Here is a 25,993-nt window from a genome sequence, read left to right as displayed (position 1 = left end):
TCTGCTTCTCTCCCCCTGCTCTTTGTTCCCTCTCACTTTTATCTATCCTTTTGTTTTTCTGTTGGTGTGATGATTGGAGCAGCAGTTTGTACCTCATCCATATGAAGTTCAGAATTGTGTATTGAACATGATAATCTGTGGCTTCGTGTGAACATCAGTCACAAACAGCCAGTTTCTGCAGCAAATAATACTTCACAATTAATCTGTGTACTTTAGCTCAGCCAGAATCTTTTCCCTGCTGAAAGAGTATGTGATATGAATGTTTAAAAAATAAATTTGCTGTTTCAGTATTAGATAGGTAAAATATCTTTGAGTATAGAACTAAGTCTAATTCAGCACTTCTCTTTTGAATGGGCAGACCACGCTGAGCCTAATTCTGAACTCACCAGCACATCAGCAATGAGGACGGTTTCCCAAACTGCAGCTGCGGCATCCTGTAGACTGCAGGAGCTCTCTGAACAATTGGAAGGCAAATCTTATAAGAATTCCTGTGAGATGTTTTCCATTGGAGAGAGCAAAGCACAAACAACTGAGGATGTCCTTGATAATTCCAGCAAAACAATGTCAATTAAGGAAAGGTACTTAATTTTCACTTTTTTTAATGATCCCTATAAATACAGTTATTAGACTGTTAATGGCATGAAAAGAAGCTTTGAAACTGTTTCTGAAAAACCTAAGTAGTGATTATTAGGCTTTATTATTACTACCAACAGAAACATGCAGCTAATCTGCCTGGCATGCTTATAAAGGAGATGATGGTGAATGAGAATTGGCATTCAAGGGAGCATAACCTGATTTGAAAAAGCCAGCTGAATAATCAATAACTATGTCAGGAAATTAAAGTTGTTAAAGCTACATATTCAAGATACATTTATACATTAAATATACTTCCCCAGGTTCTGCTTTCACTTAGAAAACCTCTAATTTGATTCTGTATTTGTTTAATAACCATTTCTTTTTGCTCTCTGTGGGTGTCTTAACAAAGCTAAGTACAGGGTGTCAGGGATAGACTCTCTGATATTGCCCCCTCTACTTCAGAAATACACGGTTGCCATTTTGACTTCTGAGAACTTACTGTAGGGATTTTAAAAGGATTATAAGTTGGACAGGTTTGTAGGAATACTAGAAATAATTTTTCCAATCCAACATCTTTCTGATCCTGTGTTTGTGCAGCCAGTGGGAGTTCAGGGCCGGAGTTCCAGTAGCTGCTGTAGTACTTGTAAAAATTTTTCTGATTTAGATAAAACTTGGAGAGTCCCAGACTCAGTCCCAAATTGGTAGCAGTCCAGTGAGTAAAATTATGACTGTTTGCTTCAGTTTGACAAATAGGCCTATTTTTACTTTAGTTTTTCTGCAGTGAAAGCAGAACCAACAAATAAAAATAGCTGTTTGATTACACTTTCACTGTGTAAAAGTATTCCCTCACTTGGTGGTGAGATAGCTGTGATATTAGGAACTCTGAACGTTTGGTTTTTTTTTTCTTTTAAACATGATTCTAAAGTATGCTTCTTAAATTCTTGTATTTCCAGGAGGTATGTGAGTCATTCACATTTATAGAGCACCCTACTCCATTTTCCCCTGTATACAAAGGGGGTGTGGGGACAGCTACAGCAGTCTTAGTGCCCCTTCTGAAGGATATACTTACCTTTTTCAGTTTATTCTTGTTTGGTTTAAAGCAACTTTCACACCCCCCTTCCCATACCTCTGATGTAAATGTCAATTATCTGGGCAGATAAGGTTTAAGACCAGTAACTTCTGGTTTATAAGTAGTAAATAATCTGCCTCCCCTGATTCTGGTGAAGAAAAAGAGGTTGGAGGGAAGGGAAGATCCAACTATTAGCAGCTGCTTTAGTCCTAACTTTAATGCCTCAGCTGAGTTGATCTTTTGAGGAACCAAAGTAGAAGACTGTCAGTTACATTAACAACCAGGAATTTCTTTTATTAGTCTGTCCCAGAGCTGACAAAAGAAAATACCTGCTGTCTTGTCAGAAATTTGTATATCCTTATTCCACAAACGTCTGTAAATGACTGAGCTGATATCAAAATGTTTTAGACTTCCAAAATACCACAGTAGTCTACTTCTTGTCCCAGAATTTAAAAAGTACAACCAGTCATTTTCTTTTGCTTGGCTGTTGGTGATGCCAAGTATTCATAAACATCAAAGACCATTTCTGCTAAAGATTAACTATTACACTTTGATTTTTTTTTTCCTTTTACATTTACTAACTTCACCTTTCCATCCAGCGGATTTTTCTGGCTGTGTCAGACATTCTTTCACCTTTTGGAAGAACAACTTTTCCACACATGTAATGGTATTTGGGCAGGATGCAGGATGATGGTCTGGACGAAAGCCATTTTCTCAAAGACTTGCTTCACTGAACTAATATTATCCTTGTGGACTGAGTGCATGCCTGGCATTTTCAGAAGTACCTATATTATATGGAAGAATGAAAATCATGATTTTTCAAGGAAGAAAGACACCTATACTCTCTTCTCCTATCTGTGCATTTATGGAGAACTGAGTTGCTACAAGGCCCATCCTATCAGCTCTGCTTTAGAAGTCAACTACATGCCATAGTCACATGTAAAAAAGCTACAGATAACTAATTCCTGGTGGCCCTCTTACCGTCATTCACACCTTCTCAGAAAGTATGTAGCCTAAACTTCACTTTCAACGTTTTTTGATGTATGGATACCAGAGCAGTAGTTTCTTATGCAGTTCGGTCCTCACTATATTGAATTTATGCACTCTTTTAACAGTTGACTTCTTTTCTTTGTAGTTACATATCTTATATTGTCCCCCAGGATTTATGATTTAACTTAAAAGAATTGGTCAGGTGCAGCCAACAGAGTACATGTAAAAGTCAAGCCTATGTCCAGTTTGCTCTATCTCAAGGATAACACTAGCACCTAAGATACTAAAATAATGTCACAGAAGAAAGATGTGTCATTTTGGACATTTTTTGCAAGGACTTTTGCCAAGGCCTTTCACGCAACATTCTTTGTTTAGGCTTGTTCAAACCTTGTTTCTGTTTCCCTTCAGTATTAATCCAATATTTCGCCTTCAACTCTGGAAGCATTTGCTTTGAAGCCATCCTGACACCTCCAGAATGACAATCATTTGATCTTGATGTCACATATTCTATCTCAGTAGCAGGTGAAAGAATGACACAGAGTAAACTGACAAAGATGTGCCAACATGCAAAAGCTTTTTTCTCTCAAGAGAAAACAAATTTTTTCTGAATGGAAAAGGGACTTTTGGAGGAAAAAACAGTATAACTAAGCAGTGAAAGTGAATAATGAATGATTATTCATTCTTTATTGAAAGTGGAAAGCTAGAGATATGCCATGAAACTAGTAAGCAGCAGGCCTTAAACAAATCTACATATTACACCTAGTAGCCTTACTTTTGAAGACTTTCTAAAGAATCAACTTCTGTCTACTTTGAGTTAAGCTACTGAGCTGCTGAACTTGCTTGTATAAACCAATTCAGTAGTTCTTGCATCTTTGTTCATACAAAACGGAACTCTTCATCCAATTGTGGCTGAGTCAGGGCAGTCTGACTTTATTGCCACTTCCATTGTTTCAAAGTGTGTGGCTTTAGGTTTTACACAGCAGTGAAGTTTTCATTGGCATACAGAGCATACATGTTTGTTTAAGTGGTGATTTCATTGCTCAAAACAGACAAGTGTGTGTTCTTACTTGTAGGAGTGAGTTTCGTTACACATGCCTCTGAAGAATGGAGGACTGGTATGAATCCATCCTTATGGCAGAGAAGAAAACAAAGTCACCAGAGACACAGAAGTGTTCTTAGAATTATAGATTTTTCTCTCCCTGATGAACTAGGCTGTTGGGTCAAAGACCTAGGGCAAATACTCTGCAGTAATGTTCGCTTTAAAAAATAGAAGAAAAATACTTTTTTTGCCCTGACTGCTATGCTGAGTAGCTGTAGATATTTTAAAAAACAAACCTATCTTAGGCCAAAGATGACTGATATGCCTCCCAACTTGAGTTATCACAGATCATTTCTAGGCAAAACTGACATGAGAGAACATAGCCACTGAAGATAATTCATTGCATGGTGGCAATTCAGGCCCATCTTGGTCTCCTCCACAGTTTCACACATGCATGGATGCACTCCAGAAGATTAGTTCTGGGCAGTGAAATCTTGTATCCATTCTGGAAACACTGACCGTGACCTCAGCTCCTTATTGTGAGTCCTTCTCACCCCTACTCATCCCGTGCTGTGAGGTATGAAGCAACCAGGCAATGTGAAGCCTGCCAGCTCTGCCTGCCTAGGCACAAAGAGAGGAAATAACTGCTTTCTTGAATACTAACACTCTTACTGCCATTATTTTCTGTGGATTACTGTTCTTTGCATTCTTAGTTTTTTCTCAAATGACTGCCTTAGGCCCAATTGATCATCCTTAACAGGGCAGTAGCATGGTTACACCTCCTGGGTTTTTGCAAGAAGCAGCTGCCTGAAACTTGGTTTCTGGCTAAACCTATTCAGTTCTTTTCTTCTCAGAGTTTCAAGACAAGGCTTACTGTGAGGGTAACAGTAATCACGTTTCTAAAAAGGAATTTCCATATCTTGTGGTCAGAATAGGTTTAACTGCTGAACCTGTTCAAATATTAATAGGGTTACGGGTTTTGTGTAATAGTTACTGAAATGCGCTAGATTTTAAAAAGGTATGTAGTAAGACTTAATTCAAATAAAATAAAAATTATTTAGTGGACCTGTGCAAATGTTTGCACAAGTGCTGCAGATACACATTTTATGGATACTAAGAATGATTTCAAACAAATGTTATTTTCTGAGGAAGGTAAGATGAAGACCATGTCTAAGTAGACTTCATATTCTTGACTGACTTACCCTACCCTACTAATCACCTTAGGGTTTGTATGGACAAATAGGTTCTAATTCTAGCAAAATAAATCTACATGTTGTCCCTGCAAGAACCAGCCAGCGTCCCTTTGAGCTATGGTTATGCATTTTGCTCAAGATTAGGAAACAGCACTTGGAAAAGATCCTACTTACTGAGATTAATGATAATCCACATTATAAATATAAGACATCCTTTAAACGACTTGAATCTTGCTAATAGATTTCACAGCTGTAGTTAGCACCAAGTTATTAGTGCCCTGATACTGCTATCTGTGTCACAGGAATGCCTGAGCTAAGCAAGGAGATAGATACTAAGTGATCCCAGTGACTCTGATAGTAACCTCAGTCCCTGGAGTTGTAGTGGAAGCAGTAACTGCAGAGTTGTTCTTTGATGTGCCTGATGAGACCTGATTGGTGTGTGCCTGCTGACAGACCTCTTCTTGGGTTTTAAAGAAAATAATTTTTAAAATATTTTTAATGACTACAATGAAGACTAAAGAGAGGATACATGTTTGTAACTCTGGACATCTACAGGATAAGTATCCATAGCCAAACTAGTCATTCTCTGTGCCTCATTAACAGAAGGGAGAGAAAAAAACCCAGTTATTAATCTAACCCATTTGTATGTCTGCTTTAGGACAATCTGCGTTGTACCTTGGTCTCCCTTGACTGTATTGGCAATTTCTGCTGATTGTACAAATTAACTGAAGTGCCTGTCGCAGATCTAAATGTCTGTGTTTTGACAGATGATTTCCATTCAACATGTACAGTAAAGGCTTGGTGTTAATTTGTGAGCCTTGTATATGTGTATGAAATGTAAATAACTATAGTTAATGTTAGAAAACCTAATTTCATATTACCTTGAATGCAGCATCAGTGCAACAATAAGGTTATCCTTTGAAGATAATAGGAAGTACAGTGTTTAAAGGTAACTGTTGGCATTGTTTTCCTTCTAGGTTGGCATTGCTGAAGAAGAGTGGTGAAGAAGATTGGAAGAGCAGGCTCAGCAAAAAGCAGGAGTATGCAAAAGTGTCTGTCACTGATCGTAGTTCGCAGATGCAAGAAGTTGAGCAGCTGTTGAAAAAGGTAACTCTGTCCTTGTTTGGAAAAAATGTCTTGCTTGAAATTATTTTGCTTTCTGAAGATGCAACCAACTAGACAGGCATGCCTAATATAGCTACTAGCTCCTGTGATTTCTCTTATTGGCAGGCTTGTTTAAAAAATAATTCTTCCAACATGAGAGATCATTAAATGAGAATATCTGCATTGTCTTGGGGCATTGGTTACAATGTCTTCACATCAGGAGATTATGAACTAGTGAGTGGGTCTGTAAGGATTCTGGAATATGTACAGGTATAATGATTTAAGCCCTTTTTCTTTATCCTACACACACACCCCTCCCACAATGAAATTGCCTTAAGACTTAGTTCAGGTGTTTTCTTAGGTATGGATGAACTTGTAAAAATTTTACATTCCTAAAGCTCTGTCACCTCTGTGCATACCCTGGGGTTTTGACCAGTAGTTTTGGATCCTAGAATCACTTGAGGAAATGCAGGTACCAGAGCATTCAAAAACCATTTGGCTTTTGGTTATCTTGTATGATCTTTACTGGTTTTCGATGGCCAAAACAGTTAGGAAAAGGATTTTATCTGTCTTACCAGTGTTAATGAAGAGAGAGAGAGATGGGTAGAAAGGTATAGAGAGGAAAGGGAGGTCCACATTTTTAGCACACAGATTATGTCTACACCTGAGTAAATTATGTTGCTCAGCAGGATTGGATCTGTAAATCAGAATGATTACTGCTGAGGACCTGCTATCCATCCCATACTTGCTTCTTTTGGTTCAGTGAAGTCTTGCCTTAAGGTAAATTTAGCCTGGTCCTGTGGCCTGATTGCTGTTAGCAGCACTGGTATTACATGGGAATCTGGAAGCACACTGCAGGGCTTAGTTTCATCCAAAAGTCTGTGCGTTTTGCAGTGTGAACCAAAGCACTGCTGGCTCAAACTAAAGGACCAATGTAGACTTGTTTCCCTTCTAGTATTTTGAAAATGACAGACAGATAAAATACACTCTTTCCAAAGCCTTTAATTTTTGAAGGAGTATTTCACAGAGGACAAGTGAAAATAAAATCTGTGTTACAAATTTTACTAATGGGGACAGTGATCTTTGTATCCAATCATTTAGCTGTGAAAATGTTGCTTATATTAAATAGTACAGGCAAACAGTAACAAAAGTCATCTGTTCCATCAGTGTATTGTAAGTAAGGTCACAGTCTGTCATTATTGAAGATGAATCTGTGCCTGAACATATGACTCCTCAATTGTGGTGTTAACTGGGCAGAAAACAAGAAAGCTGATTTTTGCAGTTTGGTTTATGGGGTTTGTTTTGGTTTTGTTCTTCAGACTTGGTAAGAAATGCAGTTGCTGGTTTAAAAGATATCTTTAAATAAAAATAGTTTCAGCAAAGGAAGAAAAATTTTGGTCACATTTTTAACAGGCTGGTCTCCAAAATGACAACTGCTGAGATCAGATAACAAATGTACTCCAACTAGAGACAATGGGGTCAAGAAAATGTTTTAAACAGCTGCCAAGATTTAGTCAGAGACAAACCCTTTGTTCTCTCTGCTCACACCTCAGCACCCATATCCTCCCTGCTGCCTTTCCATGTGCAGTAACTTCGCTCAGCATAGCATGTGTTAGGCTTTTAAAGCAAGTAAGCGAGCGTGAAGTGCTTGAAGGATACAAGCTTTGAAGTGACAGTTCTAGCAGTGGGAGTTTCTGTGACACTGGGTCACCCACTCTGATAGTTCATGTTAGCTCTTGGCTATTTAGAGACTAAGTCAAAGGATTTGCATGTCTGCCAATGGATGAAAACTTGAGTATGCAAGATATAGAGCTCCCTGAACTATATTGATAATTGTGATGCTGATTCATTATATGATACATGACAAATAATGTAAACATTTACTAAGTTGATCGCACTGCTTGCAAGACACCATGTCAGCTGCCCTTAAATCTGGAAATACTGGTTTTGATAATTAATCAATGTGATGGCTGTTATCCTTTGAGGATCATGAAGCAGCGTGCCACTGAATTCTGTTTGTAGAATTTTGAGACTGTGGTGTACTTGAGAATCTTGGGGTTTTCTGTTGCTGGATTGCAATAAAATGCAGGAATTGTATTGATTACTGCACTTTGAGCTAGTTGTACAATTTCCATACGTGGCAGCCATGCATCAACAGCAAGGGTGTGTAAACTTCTGCCATGCTCCAGTGGTTCAAAATAATGCCTGACATTTTCAGTTGCAATATGGCATTCTGTTAATGTAGACAGACATCTTTTTAGGTTTTCTTTTGTGTCTCTGTCTCTTAAAAGATTATCTCTTAAAAGGTTATCTGGAGATTTGATTACTAAAGTATGGCTGTATAAATTAGAAGTTACTAAAGTACATTAAGATTTCTTATAAACAACAAAAGTGGAAAGATTCATACTCTATATAAAATAGTTACATTAAACAGTGCTGTTTCATCACTTCTAGTCAAAATACTTCTGCACAGTTGGCTGCGCGGTAAGATATTTCTCCAAGTGTGTTATAGTAATTTATATGTAGACTAAACTGTAGAAAAAGCTATAAAATTTGTGGAAAAGCTGACAGAGAAACCTCAAATGGTGAAAAAAGAAGGGACTAAAGAATTAAGGAGATACATATGAGGGGAGGAAGTTCAGATTTACTTGGCGGTCCAGCATCTGTTTTGATGATTGCTACGCACAGAAGGAAAATTTTTTGGAAGCTGTGAGACTTCTTAAATTATTTATATATGTGGTAAAACATATTTGGACAATTCAAAGAATAGCTCTAACATCAGTGGAACAATTGTGCACTGATGAATGTCTCAATGGAAAAAAATCCCTGTTATTTGGAAAAATATTTTGGATTTGGTATATTTGTGTTCATCATCTTAGGCTGGATGGAAGACTTCCAGTTTGCTGGATTTTTTCATGAGTAGAAAAATTAACAGACTTTGAAATCTTTCTTTAGTATCAACACAGCAAGATTTATGGGAATGAAAATTTCTATTTTATAGTCAGCAATTTTTCACAGAGTCTCTGATTAATGTGATTACCAACTGCATTGCAGTTGCATTAAAATGACTGACATTTGAAACAATTCTTACATCAAATTTAAACTGCAGCTTAGCGCTGGTGTTAAAGTCTAGGGCTGAACAGCCATTTAAAAATTACTCAGATAAAGTGTGTAAAAATCTTAAAGGGTGTGAGCCCTTAAAAAGTGACTTTCAGGCAAAATATTAGTCTCTGTTTGTGGTTTTATCCATTTCTTATATGTCGTCCCCCAGGTGTTTGTATCCCATTCTCATCAAAGCTGAAACTAATGATTAGGTTTCATTTTCAGCCACTCTGATTAACTGTGTTTACCCACATTCTTTGCCATGTTCCACATTTGCTTTAACCTATAGAAAGGGAGAAGAATTATAGATGATAAAGCCTTGTCTAATCAGCTTTGGGTAAGCCCAGCGCTGGGGCAGGGCTTATTTGTAGGCTTTGTTTACAATGGGGAACTCACCTTTGCTGAGTACTGTGGGCTTAGCAATTCTCTCCAGATGGCTTTTGGGTCTCCCAGTTTTAGCAAGCATTCTTTCTTTTCATCCAGAAAATAGATGGCTTGTTATTTAGCAGAGTCTGAATAAACTTTCAGTAGAATTGTTCACATTGTGATTGACATGGTTATGGTAATGGTGCATGAAAACAGAGACATATTAACATTATCAGCATATGAAAAGTGTATCTTTCAGTTGTGCTGATTTGTTCTGTGTTGAGTTGTAGTGATATTGTTACTAACTTGGATAATTCCTGCATGGAATGGCTTTGGTAAATGTGCTGTTGTATTATGACAACATTTTTTATCTCTGGCTTTCCAATAGGGAAAACATTTCTAGATGATTAAAAGAGTTTGTAAGAAATTAGGGAAAGAGCAGTTATTTCTCCCCCATCTCCATTTCTGGCAGTTCAGTTCTTTTCTAACTCCTTTGCTTTGCTTCTGTCCTTGTCATAGGAACCTGTATATGCTTCTACTTACTCTCCTGTTATACCCGCTCTCCATAAATTTCATCCTTTTCTACCTATTAATCAGGTGAGCAAAAGTCTGCACAATTTAAATGCTCCACAATTTCAAGTAAGCACATTTTAATAGTGTTTTCTTACATAGGAAATTAATAATCTTCTTAACTGATTAACCAGGTTAGTAAATGCAAATTTAAAGAAACACTATGCTGTGTACTCTTCTTCAGCATACATTCTACTGTTTCTCTTATGGTTACTTTTCTAAAAATTCTGTATCTATTAGAGTGGATAGTTGAGAAAGTAAAAGAAGTGGATAGTTAAGGAAACATTATTACATTTGTTATAATACTGAGAACTTGAAAGTTGTTAAAAAGGGTATATAAAAGGAGTAGTATGTAACTGCACAGCATTTATTTTAGAATAAAATGCTGTGTACCCTGACTTGCCTTTAAGTAATGTGCATATACAATGTAAGGCATAACATAATCTAATTTATTGACTGTAAAAAACCCAAGCTGCCTTTATTCAGAGGTGACTTTCCTGTAGTGTTTTTGCCTAGTCCCCGTGAAAAAGATTTTTGCCTTGGCGCATCCTACTTCTATTCTCTGACTGTCCCATCTTCCTGCTTCTCTCTCTTTCTTCCTTTAAGGTCTGTAGTACTAGTTTGAAAGAATCAAGCTCTCTGATTTCTGACGAACGTCATCCTTGGAGATGGAAGGTGAAATGCTCTATAAACTTCCTATATAATTATTGAAGGGAGGAGTAAGACAGAAAATTGCATTCAGATCAAAGATGCACATTCCCAAAGCAACTTGTGGCAGTAGAGTTAACTTTGTGTTTGCTTGGGAATAGCATTCTGCTGTTGTTCCAGTAAATGTTAGAGAAGCTTCACATGAAGTCTTCCTCATAATCACATCCATACTTCTCCAAGTCCGTCGTAGACATTTTGAAGGACTTAATTATGAAGTATTAATAGATAATGAAAAATATATGCTTTCTACAGCTAGAGCTACTTGACAAAGTTGTCTTTGAGCAGAAGTAGAATAGTAGATCTTGATCTCAGCCAACAGTACCTGGTCACATGATCAGAGGTAAAAAAAGCAAAGGCAGGAGTGTGCAAAGAAATAAGCTGAATAAAAACACAAGAAAAGGAGAGTTCAATAGGAGGTGACTATAGAGCTATGCAAATCTAATTCTGCTATATTACACCTCTGTCTTGGGTTGAGCTGGCAAAATGCCAACTGCCCATCACAGAGTGTCAGAGCCTCCCTCCCTCAGCCAAGAAAAGGGAGAAAGGAAAAAAAACCACTTCAAAACAGGTTAAACTTAAACTAACTATATATATTTCTACAGAAAAGAGAAAATTAAAAGAAACTACAATATAACACACACTTACACAAGTTAGAAATAACAACAATTTTCTGCCTCCCACCAAAACCAGATTTCATTACTCTAGATCTATAAGAACCCCAAAAGACACTCAGCAAAGAACAGAAAGAATAACAACAAAATGTTTCTACTTCCCTGAACTCAAACAAAATGCAAAGTAGCGGCAGCCGCAGCAAGGCCCAGCTCAGCAGGACAGCAGCAGCACGTCCTGCTCTACTACAGCCATCATGCCAAGTGAGAGAACACCTCCTACTCCTGTATTCATATCTCAGTTTTGTGTCATCTGGTATGAAATATTTCTTTGGTTACTTAAGTCAGGTGACATCTGTCTCTCCTAATCTACATAGATTCTCTGAGCCTGCTAAATTGAGGCCTACTTAAAACTAAAGCCCAAACTACCACAATCTCCACCCCTTATTTCATACCAAATTGTGTCAAACTCATATTCTATATCTATCTATTTTCTGCGCTCAAACAGTCTTTGTTCTTTTCATAGCCGTCTTCCACTCCTCCATATTGTAGGCATTAGTCCATTAGGATGGGGTAGACTCTTCGGGCAGGAAAAGCAATTCATCATTGGACACCAACACTGGTTCAGCTCAGGTCTTCCTCACCTGATGGTTCATGACCTGCAACACACAACTCAAAATGCAAGTTATTTTGTCTTCTCAAGGCTAAATGGCCTTGAGGCACAAGTGTCCCTTGTCTCCCAGCTCACATTTGTGGTTGTCGTACTACAAGGAATCCACTGGGTTCTTCATTCCCATATGACACAGTGTGTGTCACATGTAAGAGCATTCTGACCAGTATGTGTAATGTCAGTGAATTCAAGGAGCAGATACTCAATGCTGGAATAGAGGATGATGAGTACAGAAGAGGCTACTGGATATACTGTAAACTTTTAGACAACCAATATTTACCATTTTCCACATTCACTTTCACAGCTGTTTTTGAGAGTGATCTTTTACTATAAATTTTTTAAATTCAAAACTAAATTTGGACTAGTAACTGAAATATGTTAGTATTACCTCTTCTCCATAAGCTCTAGATTTAGTATAGCTTATTACTATTTGCTTCAGATCAGCTGTTAATTTTGTTGTAACAGAGCTTACCGCTTTGTGTATCTAGAAGGTAAACATATAGTCTAATTTAATAATATCCCTCCAGTAATGAGAGGGAGTCCTTCAGTGGGCTGTTCATTCCATCTGTCTTAAAAGGAAAACAGCCAGAAAGTGTCCATCTTTCCTTTGACTGTGGTGAGCTACCTCCTGCCCTCTTAGCAAGCTGCTTCCTCCTAGCACAGTGTCAAGGTACATGCAGATTTGTTTGTTTTTCTTTTTTTTTCTGGCACAATTAATGAGTTTGTTATTTGTACCAAACATGAGTTGAGTGTGTTCTGTTTTACTCAAACCACTTTTGAACAGACAGATGTGTGTTTGCACTGCAGCTTTCTCTCCATGTTTCTCTTATAACAAGGCCCATATAAAATTGCAGAGGAAAATGATGCAGAGACTTTGGAATACTTGAAAAATACATTTTGGTATTCATTCTTGGTTTGAGTTCCCCTGGATAGTGGCAGTCTTGATCTTCTACATAGAAAACCGTGAATGATCTTATTTCTTGTATTGAAAACCAAACCCAAACCCCTAAATAGCACACCAGCATGCTAACAGACCACTATTTCTCAGCTGGGTTCTTGTGACCTAGAGGGGACACGACTTGGACTAGAAAATTGTAGAACATAAAATGGAGCATTGCCTAAATGTATCCCTTTCCTTAGAGTGAACTGACAACTCAGTGCAGTGTCTCTGCATGACCTCAAGAAATGTGTTCCACTGCTAGAAAAGACTGCTATCATCATCCAACCTATGCAAGCAGTGGGAGAAATGTAATCCCTTTTCTTGCACTGAGTCTATTAATCCTCTTGAACTTAAAACAGAATGCATGCTCCTTATTCTAAGCTGTCAGTATACAGAAAATTCCCTGCAATATTAAGTGATTTTTCATGTGTAATTATTCTTGCTCTGTAAAATATAAGTCTTAACCCTCTCTTCAGTGAAAATATATACTCATCTGATTTAATCTGAGGATGATTTTTTTTTGTTTTAAATCTTGAAAAAATATTTCAACCCTTTCCTGTAACCCTTGAAAATTGTCAGCATCCTGGGTAGAAGCATGGGGGTTGGAAATGGTTGAGCTACAGCAGTACAGATTATCTGTTCAAAACAACTGTTCCATGGGAATTTTTCTCTCTCTTTTTATTTCAGTCTTTGTAATTGGCTTGGTTTGGCTTGTTTCTCTTTTCAAATAATATTTCTCTTACAAGGCTGGTTTACTAGATTTTTCTGATATCCCTTTTTTTACCTGTCCATGTGACTGTCTCTTTTTAATCTTCATCAGTCTTCTGTATGTTGGCGTCATCATGAGTGTCTTCTCAGTAGAGCTGCATCTTTTTTTTTTCCATGTTCATGAAAAGATTTTAGTCAAAGTTGGGATGAATCAGATCACTGCATGGGTTCTTTCTGTTTAGAAATAATTTTTCTGTCAGTTAACTAGCTTGCAGCCTGTAAGCTGCTCTGATATTTTCATATTGCTCAAAAAAAAAATGGCCTCAGAATGTCATCTGTGATTAAGTCAAATATATTTAAGAAATCAGAGGTAACTGTGTTAGTGTATTTAATCACACTTGAGCTCATCAAACGTACCATTTTGATTAAAACTGTTTTCCATAATGCCATGTGGAATGGCATTAATTATGTGTCTGTGATTTGATTCTTCATTGATTGTCTTTGCAGCAGTCTTTCCATTGGTGTCTGGAACAACATACAACTTGTGTGACCTGTGCCTGCATGCTTTAGTTTTACTCCTTCTAAATATTGTCCCCATCAGAGCTTTTATCGTCCTATACATTTTCCCATTTTCAAAGGCTTTTTTTTTGAAATTCGCTGCTTGTGTTTGTGTTCCAGTTATTTCACCTAAGACATCAATGAACACGTGTATGTATTTTATGTGATAAATCAGAATCTTTCATTGAAAGTAACTACCTTTTGAATGAAGAAAAAAAAAACAATAAAGCCAAACCAAAACAAACATATTGGAGCTGGTTTATTCCTAAACTTTTATTTATCATTTTTATCCTTTATATAATAATTCTTGTTTTGACTTCTTTACAGTTGTGAATTTGAGATTCTTCTTTCATGTCTTAATTTTTTTTCACTTAGAAATAAAACTTTTACTTAAAAGCTTCTTGAGTTTTAACTTTTCTGACATACTTTCTCGTAGCCAGAATGTCTTTTGACCAGCTCATTCCTTCACAAATGCTGTACGTGGCAATTGTGAAAGCTTTCTAAACTGTTTGCAACTATCAGGTGTATTTTTTCTGAAAATTCTTTTGACAATTGCTTTGGCTTATATTAGTTTTCCAGCTATAGCAAATCATTCTGTATTTAATCATGGCATATACTTCTGTTTTTCACCAGGACTGTTATGGGAAATTGAATGGATTAGGGATTGCTTGGAGTCTATTCTGGTTATAATTTTTTAGTTCCTTTATTTATTACAAGATTAAGGTGGGAGGCTTCATGCATTAGGAAGAGATCTAATATGGAATTGCTCCAAATTGTGTAACATGCACACCCAGTCTGATTTTTTTTTTAAGGAATTTCAAAGATGTTTTGCCCAATGGAACAGCTAGAAATCCTCCATTCAAAACAAACAAACAAACAAACAACAAAAAGCCCCCACAAACAAGCAAACAAACAAGTTTGTTTGTGCTGTCAGACAGCTGCTCTCTTTTGTCCTTTGACACAGCTCCAGGATTACTCACAATCTTTCTTGCAATTCATGTGTGTAGTGATTAACACGCACACTTTCCAGCTCTGCTTCTCCAGAATTTTCAGTAGCTCTGTAGACTGAAGAGTCAGATATTCACTGAAAACAAAATCCAAAATCAAGCCCCCTATAAGTTAAAAAAAACAAGCCAAACCAGAACCAACCAAAGGAAAAACAGAAAAAAAATCCAAACAAAAAACGAAAAACAAATCCGTATGATTCTACTTATTCCTGTCTCTCCTTCACTTCCCATCATATTGTAATTGAAGTCAGCCTCCTTACTAAGTTAAAAGTATTTGTTTTGTGTATGAAATTTCACTTGTAGTTTCATTAGGTATTTACTAATTTCCTGCCCAGATCTCCTTTAGTATGTTGCTGTGTTTGTTTCTACCAACTATAGATACTGATACCGAATAGACCTGCGTGTTGTTATTTCTATTGAACATTTTGGAAGTTCTAGGGAGAAATCAAAGTTTTAATCTTGCTTATCATGGCTTGCAGTCATATTGTCTGGCTGCCCAGCTATCCATCCTGATAAATTGTGAGGACGTTTTACTGCACAAAGCTGCAGAGATATGTGGAACTAGAGGCAAGGAGTGGAGGGCTCTCATGTCTTTGTACAAGTCAGTTCTTGGCTTGTCTTCACTCTTCTGGCTGATGGCTACTGATCCTGCTAAATGCTGAAAGCTATGAAATCTCCATGTTAGTGTGTCCCCTGCAGTCACAATTGTTTTATATAAAGTGACTTATTTATTTAGTCTGCTTGATTTTTAAGAAAATAAAAAAATAAGAATAACTCGGTTTATATCTCTTCCTTGTATCTTAAAAGAAGAATGTTTATGTTCACAAGCTTTTACACACTTTTGCAGTTCCCCTCTATGGTTCCATGAGTTAGAGCTGTGTTAAAGCTTGAGATTTTCTTTTTTTTTTTTTTTTCAACTCTAGCAGCTAAGTTGTGAAGAAAAATGATTAATAACGTGCAACTTGGAAGTGATTATAGAGTTGATAGTCCCTTGCACTAAAAATACTTCCATGTTTGATTTCTATGCAGTATAATCCATGAAATGTTGCTGCTTTTTTAAGATAAGTGCATTAAAGTAATATTTCTTTGGCCTGACCTAGCTACAGCAGAGTATGTAAGTTCAGTTTGTTCCCTCTTTAATGTCCCATCATCAATCCTTTGTGTTAGGAGGGCACTAAGACAGTGTACCTTCTGCATCTGATCACTCAAGCTGTTGGCTGCTAACCTCTAAAGCGAGCAAGGAAAGATGAGGGTGACCTGAAAAATAGGAGAGGGTGATAGAGATGATCACAGTCATTGGAAAAATATTTAGTAGAGTAAATTGACAGGAACTAAAGTGAGCAGCCTCTGGAGACATAAGGCTGCTAATCCTGCCTGGAGAATTGAGTTACTCTAAGAGACTGATTCAGGAATCATCCACTGAAGTTACACCACTTCATTGCTATTCCCTGTGCCACTTGCAGATTTGCACACTTGGAAACATCTGCTCAAAGTCAGTTTAGTGATCTCACTTGTGTAGTAAGTCATGCTTCCAAAGAACAAGGTCTGGAAAATTATATCATATGCAAAGTGAATGATTTGTTTGCTTAGAGGGGTACCATTTGCCCTGACTGGTAGTTTCAAGAAAAGCTCAAAGAGCACAGACCAAATCCTCATAGTCATGTTGTAATGAGGCAGCAAGAAAATGAAGCATCTCAGGGTCATTAAACTGTGTCTGTAACTTCACTTTAGTAGCTTGTTCTCCTGCTCCCTTCCCTCTGCATCTGGCAGTTGAGGTGTTCAGCCAGTCTGTAGCTGTATCCTGATCAGTTTATCTCCTTTTTTTTTTTAAACATCTCTTTCTCTCTTTCCCCCGAAAAGCAAAGAATGGCAGATAACCAGGAGAGTCAAATGACAATTGAGGAAAGGAAACACCTGATTACAGCTCGAGAAGAAGCCTGGAAGTCCAAGGGTAAAGGAGCAGCCAATGACTCCACACAGTTCACTGTAGCTGGCCGAATGGTCAAAAAAGGTCAGTGATTAAATGATTCAAGTATAAATAAGATACCTCTTCTCTGTCTAGTCAAAACAGAGTCAAGCTAAAGCTATGCAGAAACAGTATCTGAGTTTAGCAAGAGAAGGACTGTTTATCTTCAGCTGAATATCATGTCATGAGGGTGTTTGCTTTAGTTTCTTGTGGCCATCATACTGATCCATTTTGTTCTGCACTGTTGCACTGCCATCCAGTTATTACTGTACTCTGTCTGACTGGTGGAATTCTATCACTTGAACAGGAATACATGTTTTGTTTCTCCCTCTAATACAACACAGAGGGGTAGTTGGATTATTCTTCCTTATTTATTCTTCCTTTGAAAACCCAGCTGCACTTTCTGGAGAATAGTTGTGAAATCAGTTGTTGCTATTGCTGGCACTTCCTCCACTCCCAGGATTGCTGGGAATATTTAGCAAACAAGTGTTATTTTTATGGATATTGTCTTGTACAACTTGAAGTTCGGCTGAAGAAATCACTGAACAGATTCCCTGGTTCTGCACAGAACTGGGGAGTAGAAATGACAAAGGAGCAATGTTGACTTTTTTTGGACTTCTTGAATTCAGTCACTTTTTCGAGACCTAATCATTATTCTGAAGTGGACAGGAGTCTCTGAAAGCTGTATATGGTGGAAGTGTAGCTGTTTTTGCAGTGCTTCTGGTTTGGGAAGAAGGTACCTAAACTGACTTCTTGTGCTTAATGAATACTAGATTTTGTTTTGTTACAGGAACTCGGTTATTAAACACTCAGTTGGCAGACAAACAGATACAGGGTATGAGGAATTACATCTATTAATAACATATTTTAGCTGCAACTTACATTGTTTTGCTGCTAGAAAGGCCAGTGATCCCTGTTTAAAGAGTAACCTATTTTGGAGGGTCACCAAGAAAAACTGTTTAGTTGTCCACAGACTTATTTTTCTGAGATTTTTTTTTCACAGATAGATTGGTCTTTGGAGAGGGATAGAATGTGATAGCATTTGCTCTTAATGGGAAAAAATTGCCTTGAAAGGGTCTGTTTAGGTGGTCTGATCTTTCTTTTGAAGAAGCAAGTTAACATAATGGCAGTGACATCAATAAAAGTAACCCAAGTGGGATTTTAGTTAGAAGTGTGTTGTTTTTATAGCCTGAAAGAATAAATTACCATGATGACTTTTTAATTTAAGAGTTTATGAGAAAACAGTGCAAAATTACATCTTTGTTATATGCATGTCTACAGATGCTGTATTTTAATTGCTTCTTATGACTGAAAAATTTTCAGTCCTACTTGGAAGGTCATCCTTTACTAAGCAGTTCTCAATGTGGTGTTGTGGATTAAGTCCTGGTAGAGCAGCTTAAGAGCTGTGTCCTCTCAAGTATGTCTTGATGAAGGCTTTCCCCATTGACTTAAAACCTGCTGCAACTTTGAGTGTCTTAGGTAAAAGAGAGAAAAATTGCTTGTGGGAAAACTGCCCAATTATATTCTAAATCTATCTTGGTGTTTGACAGTTAGGACTTGCTAGGACTTGGAGTAAAGGTAGTGGAAATGTGGTTAGTGTATGTTCTCCCAGCGCAACATTGGTTTAATCTGATCAAAATAACTAAAGGCTTAACTTACATGACTCATTAATTAGTAAGCTATAGCTAAGTGGAAAATAGATAATAGAGAAAAGTTAAATGTCTGTTCCCTCATTTGCTGAAAGTCTAGGCAACAAGAGTTAATGGATAAAATTCTTTGCTTCAGTATGCTTTTCTACCTAATAAAACCCATGAATCCTACAGAGTGCCATTTCTATTACTAGAACAACATAAATTTACGTGAAAGAACTAAAGAAAAGTCATCTCATTTTATCTGATGGGTCCAAAATGAATTGGTTTCTGGTAGTTAATGAAAATGGTGGAAGAAAGTAACACAAAAGGAGGGAGTAGTGCTTGATACGGTGGGAACTCTGACTTACATTTCTACTTCCATTTTCACGTGTTGTTAAAAATGCAACAGGGCCTATGAATTTTATTGTGCAATTCAGCATTCACAAGTCAGACACATCCTGCTATGTGTATTTATGTGTTTAAATTTAAAAAGGAGCAATGACATGATGAAGGTGAAGGTGCCAAGCAAGATCTTGGTAGTTTCCTTGCTAACCATATCTTTTTGTTCAGAACACTTAAATGTGGCATGTGGTAGAGCTGACATCCGAAATGTAGGCCAAGTGAACTGCTGCTATCTTGAAGAGGAGTAAAATGACTGAATTCAAGAGAAAGCCTGGATCTTGTGTTAGTTTGCTTACAGACACTTGGAACTGAAGCTTTGTTCTTGTGAATGGTTTCAGAGGCGGCTGCTGATTAAAGGAGCAAGCAGGGCAGTGCACTCTGCCCTCTCTAATACAATGGTTAGGGAGCTGGGCAAGTATGCCAGACTGTAGGAAGTGTCCAGGCTCATCTCCTTTCCCTAAATAGCTTCCCTGTTATCATTGTTGGTAACACAGGCTCATCTCACGACAGCATTTCCTACGTTCTCTGTTCCCATGCAGGCCTGGCTTCTCCCAGTGCTCTGACACCAGTAGCATCCCCTTACAGTAACCGGCAGAAGTCCACCACTCCAGTTACAAAGCCCTTGGAAGGTAAGGAATAAAAATGTCTGAGATATGTTCAGGCTTTTTTACTTCCTGTCAAGTAACAGGTTTTACTTTCTGGTTTGCTTAGAAATTGAAGCCAGGCCTGATATGCAGTTGGAATCAGATATGAAGCTTGACAAGTTGGAGTCATTCTTGGGAAGGCTGAATAACAAAGGTTGGTAGTTACCAAAGGTTGCAGTGTATCCACTCTGCAACTTCAATAAATGGATTAAAGTACCTCTTAGTTAAAATATCTGGTAACATAAACTGAATATTTCTTTTTTCAGACTGCTCTTCCTGATCACTTACTTTATTTTTGTGACTCAGTCTTTACTAAATTTTAGAAGAAAAGCCTTTCACTGTTGTATTACAAATGTATAATAGAGTAAATCACAAATGCCAAAACAGCTTTCTTATTTTTCTACACATGATGTACACATCCTTGCGGGCAAGATTTCTTAAAGCCACACAGCCAGCCTGAACCACATTGCCATATACAGTGAAACAGCTTTAAATGTAGTTCAGTCTTTTTAAAATCAAGATAGTACACTATGCTGCTCAAAGCACAATTCATTCACCTACCTGCTTTTTTGAAAATTTAATCTCTGTAGCAGTTCTTCAGCTTCCTTGTACAGTTTGTTGGCTATTTATGAAGCTGTCTAGAGTTCTCCAGTGTTTCTATCTCATATGTCTGTCCTCCATTTGTAAGACAAAAAATTCTTCTGTAATTTGTAGTGTGTCAGATACCATAAAAAATGTATTCATGTTTCAGCAGAGGAGGCACTAGGGTATATTAATGACTGTGCCATACTCACTAGTCTGAAATAGTGACTTTTCCACTTGTAGTTCTAGTAGATCTTCTCCAAGGAAGGAATTACATGGTTGGAGGCAAGATGGAATATACAAGACTGTAAAATGTTTTTATCATCCTACCAAAACAACTCATTTTTGATAGTACCTATGTTTTTAACTTATCCCTATTTCCTGCGCATTTTGTTTGATTCTTGCATGTGAGTAGCAGTTACACTGTTTTAACATTCTTTTCCAACACTTTTCTACCATCTCTTAAAAAAACCCCACGAAAACCCCAACAGAAACCAAAACACCACCCCCCAAAAAAACCCTACTCCAACAACTACGAAACAAGTCATGTTTATGTTTTATAGAGTTAGAAACTCTAGTATGATTATTTACTGGGTAAGCTGGTTGTTTCCTGCAGTTGCTGGGATGCAAGAGACAGTGCTGACAGTTACAGGAAGATCTGTGAAGGAGGTGATGAAGTTGGATGATGACGAAACATTTTCCAAATTTTATCGCCATGTGGATTTTCCTTCTTCCTCAGTGCCTTTGGACCTTGATGAGGACTTTGATGCCATCTTTGACCCTTATGCACCAAAGTAAGAATGACTTCTTTCCCCATTGTTTTGAAAGCAGGCATAGGGCCAAGTGTTCAATGTTCAGCTCTAAGTTATCATGTAGGTAGATATCTTAGTGCTGGGCATGTCCATTTCTTCTGCGTATTTCTGAAATCATGCTTCTGCCTGAATTGGGGAACTGATCCTGATTTCTCGTCATTAGAAAAGTTAACTGATGATTATAAACACTACTTGTTTTTCAGGTTGATATCTTCTGTAGCAGAGCACAAACGTGCAGTTCGGCCAACGCGCAGAGTCCAGTCCTCAAGAAACCCCCTGAAAATGCTGGCAGCAAGACAAGATATTCTTCATGAATATACTGAACAAAGACTGAACGTTGCCTTCATGGAGTCAAAGCGAATGAAAGTAGAAAAAAGTAAGCTAGCAGCCTGTTTTGTACAAGACACTATCTTGCTATTTTAAATAAAAGCAAAAACCAGAAATGAAGGAATGGAACGCATTCTCTGAGTGGCAATAAATTGAGTGAGGTATAAGGTTGAATGTAGACTGTCTAGGAGGTCTGGAGAGAGGGCTTGTGAGACTTCCTCAGGGAAAGCTACCTCCAGCCACCTCCTGTGTGTAGGTTTAATTACTTATTTTTAGCACAGTCATCTTGTGTAGAGAGGGAGAGGCTGCCACCGTGCCTGCAGGGTGAGGACAGGAGATCATGGAAAGCAGATCCAGTGTTACGTTACACTGGGTTGGGAGCTGGCAAGAATAGATGAACTTTTATTCAGGTACACTGGCCTCAATTTTGGGTCCTAATTTTCTCTCAGAAACTGGAATTAGCCTTCTTGACTCCTAAAGATTAATTTCCATTGAGGATTGGTGCTTTATGGAAAGGCTTTGTATTTTACTTGTGACATTGCATTCTCCTGACAACCAGATAGACAGGAAGACATTATTGTGAAATTTATTCAAAGGTTTGTCAAGCCACTCTTACCATTTGGGGCACAAGTTTTCCTTGTTACATTTAAATAAAGATCATCTTTAAATATTGACTGTATTGATGAAAACACTAATTATATGTGTAATATTTTGTTGCCCAAGGCACTTAAATGCCTTCCTGACACCCGATCCCATCAGATCTCGGAAGCCAAGCAGGGTCAGCCCCAGTAAGTTCTTGGATGGGAGACCTCCTGGGAATACTGGGGGCTGTAGGTTCTAGTCCTGAGGACTTCACTGTCACCATCCAAGCTCGCTTGGCTGTCGCAGATGAACCTGAGGAGTTCAAGGGTGGGGCCAGTTCTGCGCTGTGCCTCACCTAAAAAATCCACTGTGCAGGCTCGAAGGACACACCCACGTGGGGAGAGCCCTTCCCAAATCTTCGTTTACGAAGCCAAGCCATACATTTTGTTGCCATCTCATGAGAAGCATTTCTCATAGTTACAAATGCATAAAGTGCTTTGTCTTTAGTTGCACAACAAGCAAAGGTAGCCAAGAATTTGGGCCATAAGTTTACAGTAGAGCATGACTAAGACATTGAAATGTAAATGGCTGTTGCATCACACTGTCTGAGCCAAATTTTAAGGGAATTTCAGTTAATTAGCCCTGCCTCTCTGCTCTTTTCTTACTAATTACTTAGTAAGGCATTGAAGTTCTACACAATACTTCACAAAACATTGGGTAAAACGTTTCCTAGCAAAGTTGTTATTTCTGCCAAATAACAATTCTGGCTCCAGTTTACTCTCAGCTTTTGGGCTCATGGTTAATCTGAGTTCAACCTAGTTTTGCTGTCACTATTGAGAAGAAGAACTGGAAATAATTGTCAAAAATTCTTTTCTTAACGTAACACCCAACTTTTTAATTTTTTTTTGTCTGTGTGTGTGCATCTTTCCTCCAACTTCTTTTTATGTACAAGTGTCTACAAACTCAAATTTCTCAGAAGTAGCACTTGCTGGCCTGGCAAGCAAAGAGAACTTCAGCAACATTAGCCTGCGGAGTGTTAATCTTACAGAGCAAAACTCTAACAACAGTGCTGTGCCATACAAGAAGCTAATGCTCCTGCAAATTAAAGGTATGCTGAAACTGCTTTTACTTTCCCTAAATAATAGGCTGAATGTAATGTATAGGAGTTGCTACCACAGCTGGATGCTTAGTTTGTTCTAGATCTTCAGCTAAAGATTTATGTCCAAAACTTAAAAGAGTAAGTGACAACTGTGTGACACAAGTTAAACCTTACAAATAGGTTTGCATTGTGCCACTGGTGTGTGTTTTCCAAGTGAAAAACAGAACATATGAGAAATTCTAGCAATCTCCTGTGGAAATTTTTTGACTGTCCCATTCTTCCAATGCTCAATATAACTTGGAAGGGACATGACAGTGTTCTTGCTCCACTTTCCCTTACAATGCATAGTAACATATCTGATTCTGTAAAATAATAGGGAATATTTTGACAAAATATAATTCTTGAAACTTGTTACTGCCTACAGAAACTGTGCCATAGCTTCACTTAAGCAAATGTGAAGGATTCTGGAATTTCACTGCTGTCTACCATTTACTTAATTCATTTCTTCCAGAAGGACTCAGAATTGTTAAAGCAAGAACAGGAAATAATAGAAATATTAGTTGATAGGAAACAACATTTATTTTGTTTCCTGTGAGTAAACTCTTTTTCCACAGTAGTAGTCTTTTAATTCTTCTATAACAGTCTGTTTCAGTGTATTTTGCTAAATGTGCTGGAATTTGTTGGTATTTCATTCAAAACGCATTAGATCTTGGCGTTTGATAGTAGTAGTTGAAGGAGTATAACTAGCTTTATTTTCTTTTTAGGAAGAAGGCACGTTCAAACAAGATTAGTTGAACCTAGAGCCTCGTCACTGAACAGTGGAGACTGTTTCCTGTTGTTAACTCCACACTTATGTTTCTTATGGGTAGGAGAGTTTGCAAATGTCATAGAAAAAGCAAAGGTCAGTACTGTTTGGGGGTTTTATTGTTAATTTTTAGAGCTGGCACGGTATATGTCTCCTTGATGAAACTGAGCCTTGGTGGCTATGCTCTCACAAAGTGACCTGTAACTGGTAGATACTCAGAATTCCTTAAAATATGTTTTAGCCCATGCACTGAATGAAAGCTGACATAGGAGTATGTAGGTTGTGAAGCTGCAAGAGAAAAGAGGATATCCTCAGGATATAGATTTGGACTCAAACAAAAAATAGTCTGAATTGCAGGATGTCATTTTTATTCCCATGTTCATTGAGATCAGGTCTTGTTTTAAGTTAAATGAAAGAATGAATGAATTTCTGTAATTTTTTTTCTAGTGTTCGTTTATTTAGTGCAACAAATAATGACAATTTCTTCTGTTATTTGCTCTGTTAAATCCCATTTTTCTTCTCCCTGAACAAAAGTATTTCACAAGAACTTCAAAGATTTAAGCTAATCCTGTTCAGATAACTGTTAATCTCTTAGGCTTCAGAACTTGCAACTTTAATTCAGACAAAGAGGGAACTTGGCTGTAGAGCTTCTTATATACAGACTATAGAAGAAGGAATAAATACCCACACCCACGCAGCCAAAGACTTCTGGAAACTCCTTGGTGGACAGACAAATTACCAGTGTAAGCATTCTTATAGTTACAGTATCTGAAGTTCTATCACAATAAAATAGTCAAATCAGTTCTCTTTAGTAAAAATAGTTGGATATTAATTTTTTTATTATTTTTGACAATCTTTTTCTTCAGCTGCTGGAAGTCCTGAAGAAGATGAAATGTATGAAGCTGCAATAATAGAAACAAATTGCATTTACCGTCTTGTAGAAGATAAACTCATTCCTGAGGATGACTACTGGGGAAAGGTGCCAAAATGCACCCTGCTACAACCAAAAGAGGTATGGTGCCACTTACTGCTCTTGTGGGAAGTGCAGGAACCTGCAACTGATAATAACTTTCAGTAACATTTTTGTAAATGGTGGCTCACTCCAGAAACATGAAGTGCTAAACAGGTGGCACTTCAGAAAAACAAAATAAAATAAAAACCTGTTTTTGTTTTTCCCCTTAGCATAATTCTCCCTTTCAACAAACAACCAGTTCACCCATTCAAGTCAGAATGAGAGCAAATTTCTAAAACAAAGACACAATACATTTTCTCAAAAGTATTGAAGTCACTGCCTGTGTGCTGAACCAGTTGTCTGTGTTGTGTGTTTTGTCACCCTTCCCTGACTGCAGGACAAGGCATAGGTCAAAACGTTGAGGAAAACTGCTGTAACTGGACAGCAATCAGTCATGCAACAGAATCAGGTTTTTAGCAATAAGAGCGCTCTAATCTGCTAGTGACTTAGCTGCTACCTTTAGGTACACCTGTACTTGCTTCCAGTGATCCTCAACAATTAAACATCACAGTGCACACCACTGCCCTGTCTGTACTTGCATTGCAGTGCTACTTGTCAGTGTCATTGCAGAAACTCAAATATTTGGAGAAGTTTCAGTTCAACACAAGGAAACTGGAGCCATGAGTGTTTTGCCTAAACTAATGGTAGGTTGTTGGGTTTTTGTTTGGTTTGGATTTTAGGTGCTGGTATTTGATTTTGGCAGTGAAGTATATGTGTGGCATGGAAAGGAAGTTACTTTAGCACAAAGAAAAGTTGCATTCCAGCTGGCAAAACACTTGTGGAATGGCACCTTTGACTACTCCAACTGTGACATAAATCCTTTGGACCCAGGAGAATGCAATCCCCTCATACCCAGGTATCATAACTCAAATTTAGTCTCATTGCAGATACTTAGTTTTCTTCTACTTTTCTCACAGTGTTTA

The 25,993-nt window shown here is 37.7% G+C and overlaps 1 protein-coding gene across 2 annotated transcripts in view; it reads left to right on the top strand.

Annotated features, from left to right (window-relative positions):
- SVIL (supervillin) overlaps positions 1-25,993 on the top strand; it is a 138,063-nt gene that overhangs the window by 98,625 nt on the left and 13,445 nt on the right. For both annotated transcript variants that reach the window (XM_071559981.1, XM_071559982.1), the window contains 12 exons: positions 359-578; positions 5,845-5,974; positions 17,069-17,219; positions 19,747-19,836; positions 19,919-20,005; positions 21,050-21,227; positions 21,449-21,621; positions 23,107-23,262; positions 24,018-24,154; positions 24,654-24,801; positions 24,925-25,070; positions 25,751-25,926. In XM_071559981.1, the coding sequence (XP_071416082.1) occupies positions 359-578; positions 5,845-5,974; positions 17,069-17,219; positions 19,747-19,836; positions 19,919-20,005; positions 21,050-21,227; positions 21,449-21,621; positions 23,107-23,262; positions 24,018-24,154; positions 24,654-24,801; positions 24,925-25,070; positions 25,751-25,926 (1,792 nt within the window). The remainder of the gene's footprint in view (positions 1-358; positions 579-5,844; positions 5,975-17,068; positions 17,220-19,746; positions 19,837-19,918; positions 20,006-21,049; positions 21,228-21,448; positions 21,622-23,106; positions 23,263-24,017; positions 24,155-24,653; positions 24,802-24,924; positions 25,071-25,750; positions 25,927-25,993) is intronic.

Source organism: Pithys albifrons, chromosome 7 (genome assembly GCF_047495875.1).
Source record: "Pithys albifrons albifrons isolate INPA30051 chromosome 7, PitAlb_v1, whole genome shotgun sequence".
NCBI lineage: Eukaryota > Metazoa > Chordata > Aves > Passeriformes > Thamnophilidae > Pithys > Pithys albifrons.
This window is presented reverse-complemented; position numbering and strand designations above follow the sequence as displayed.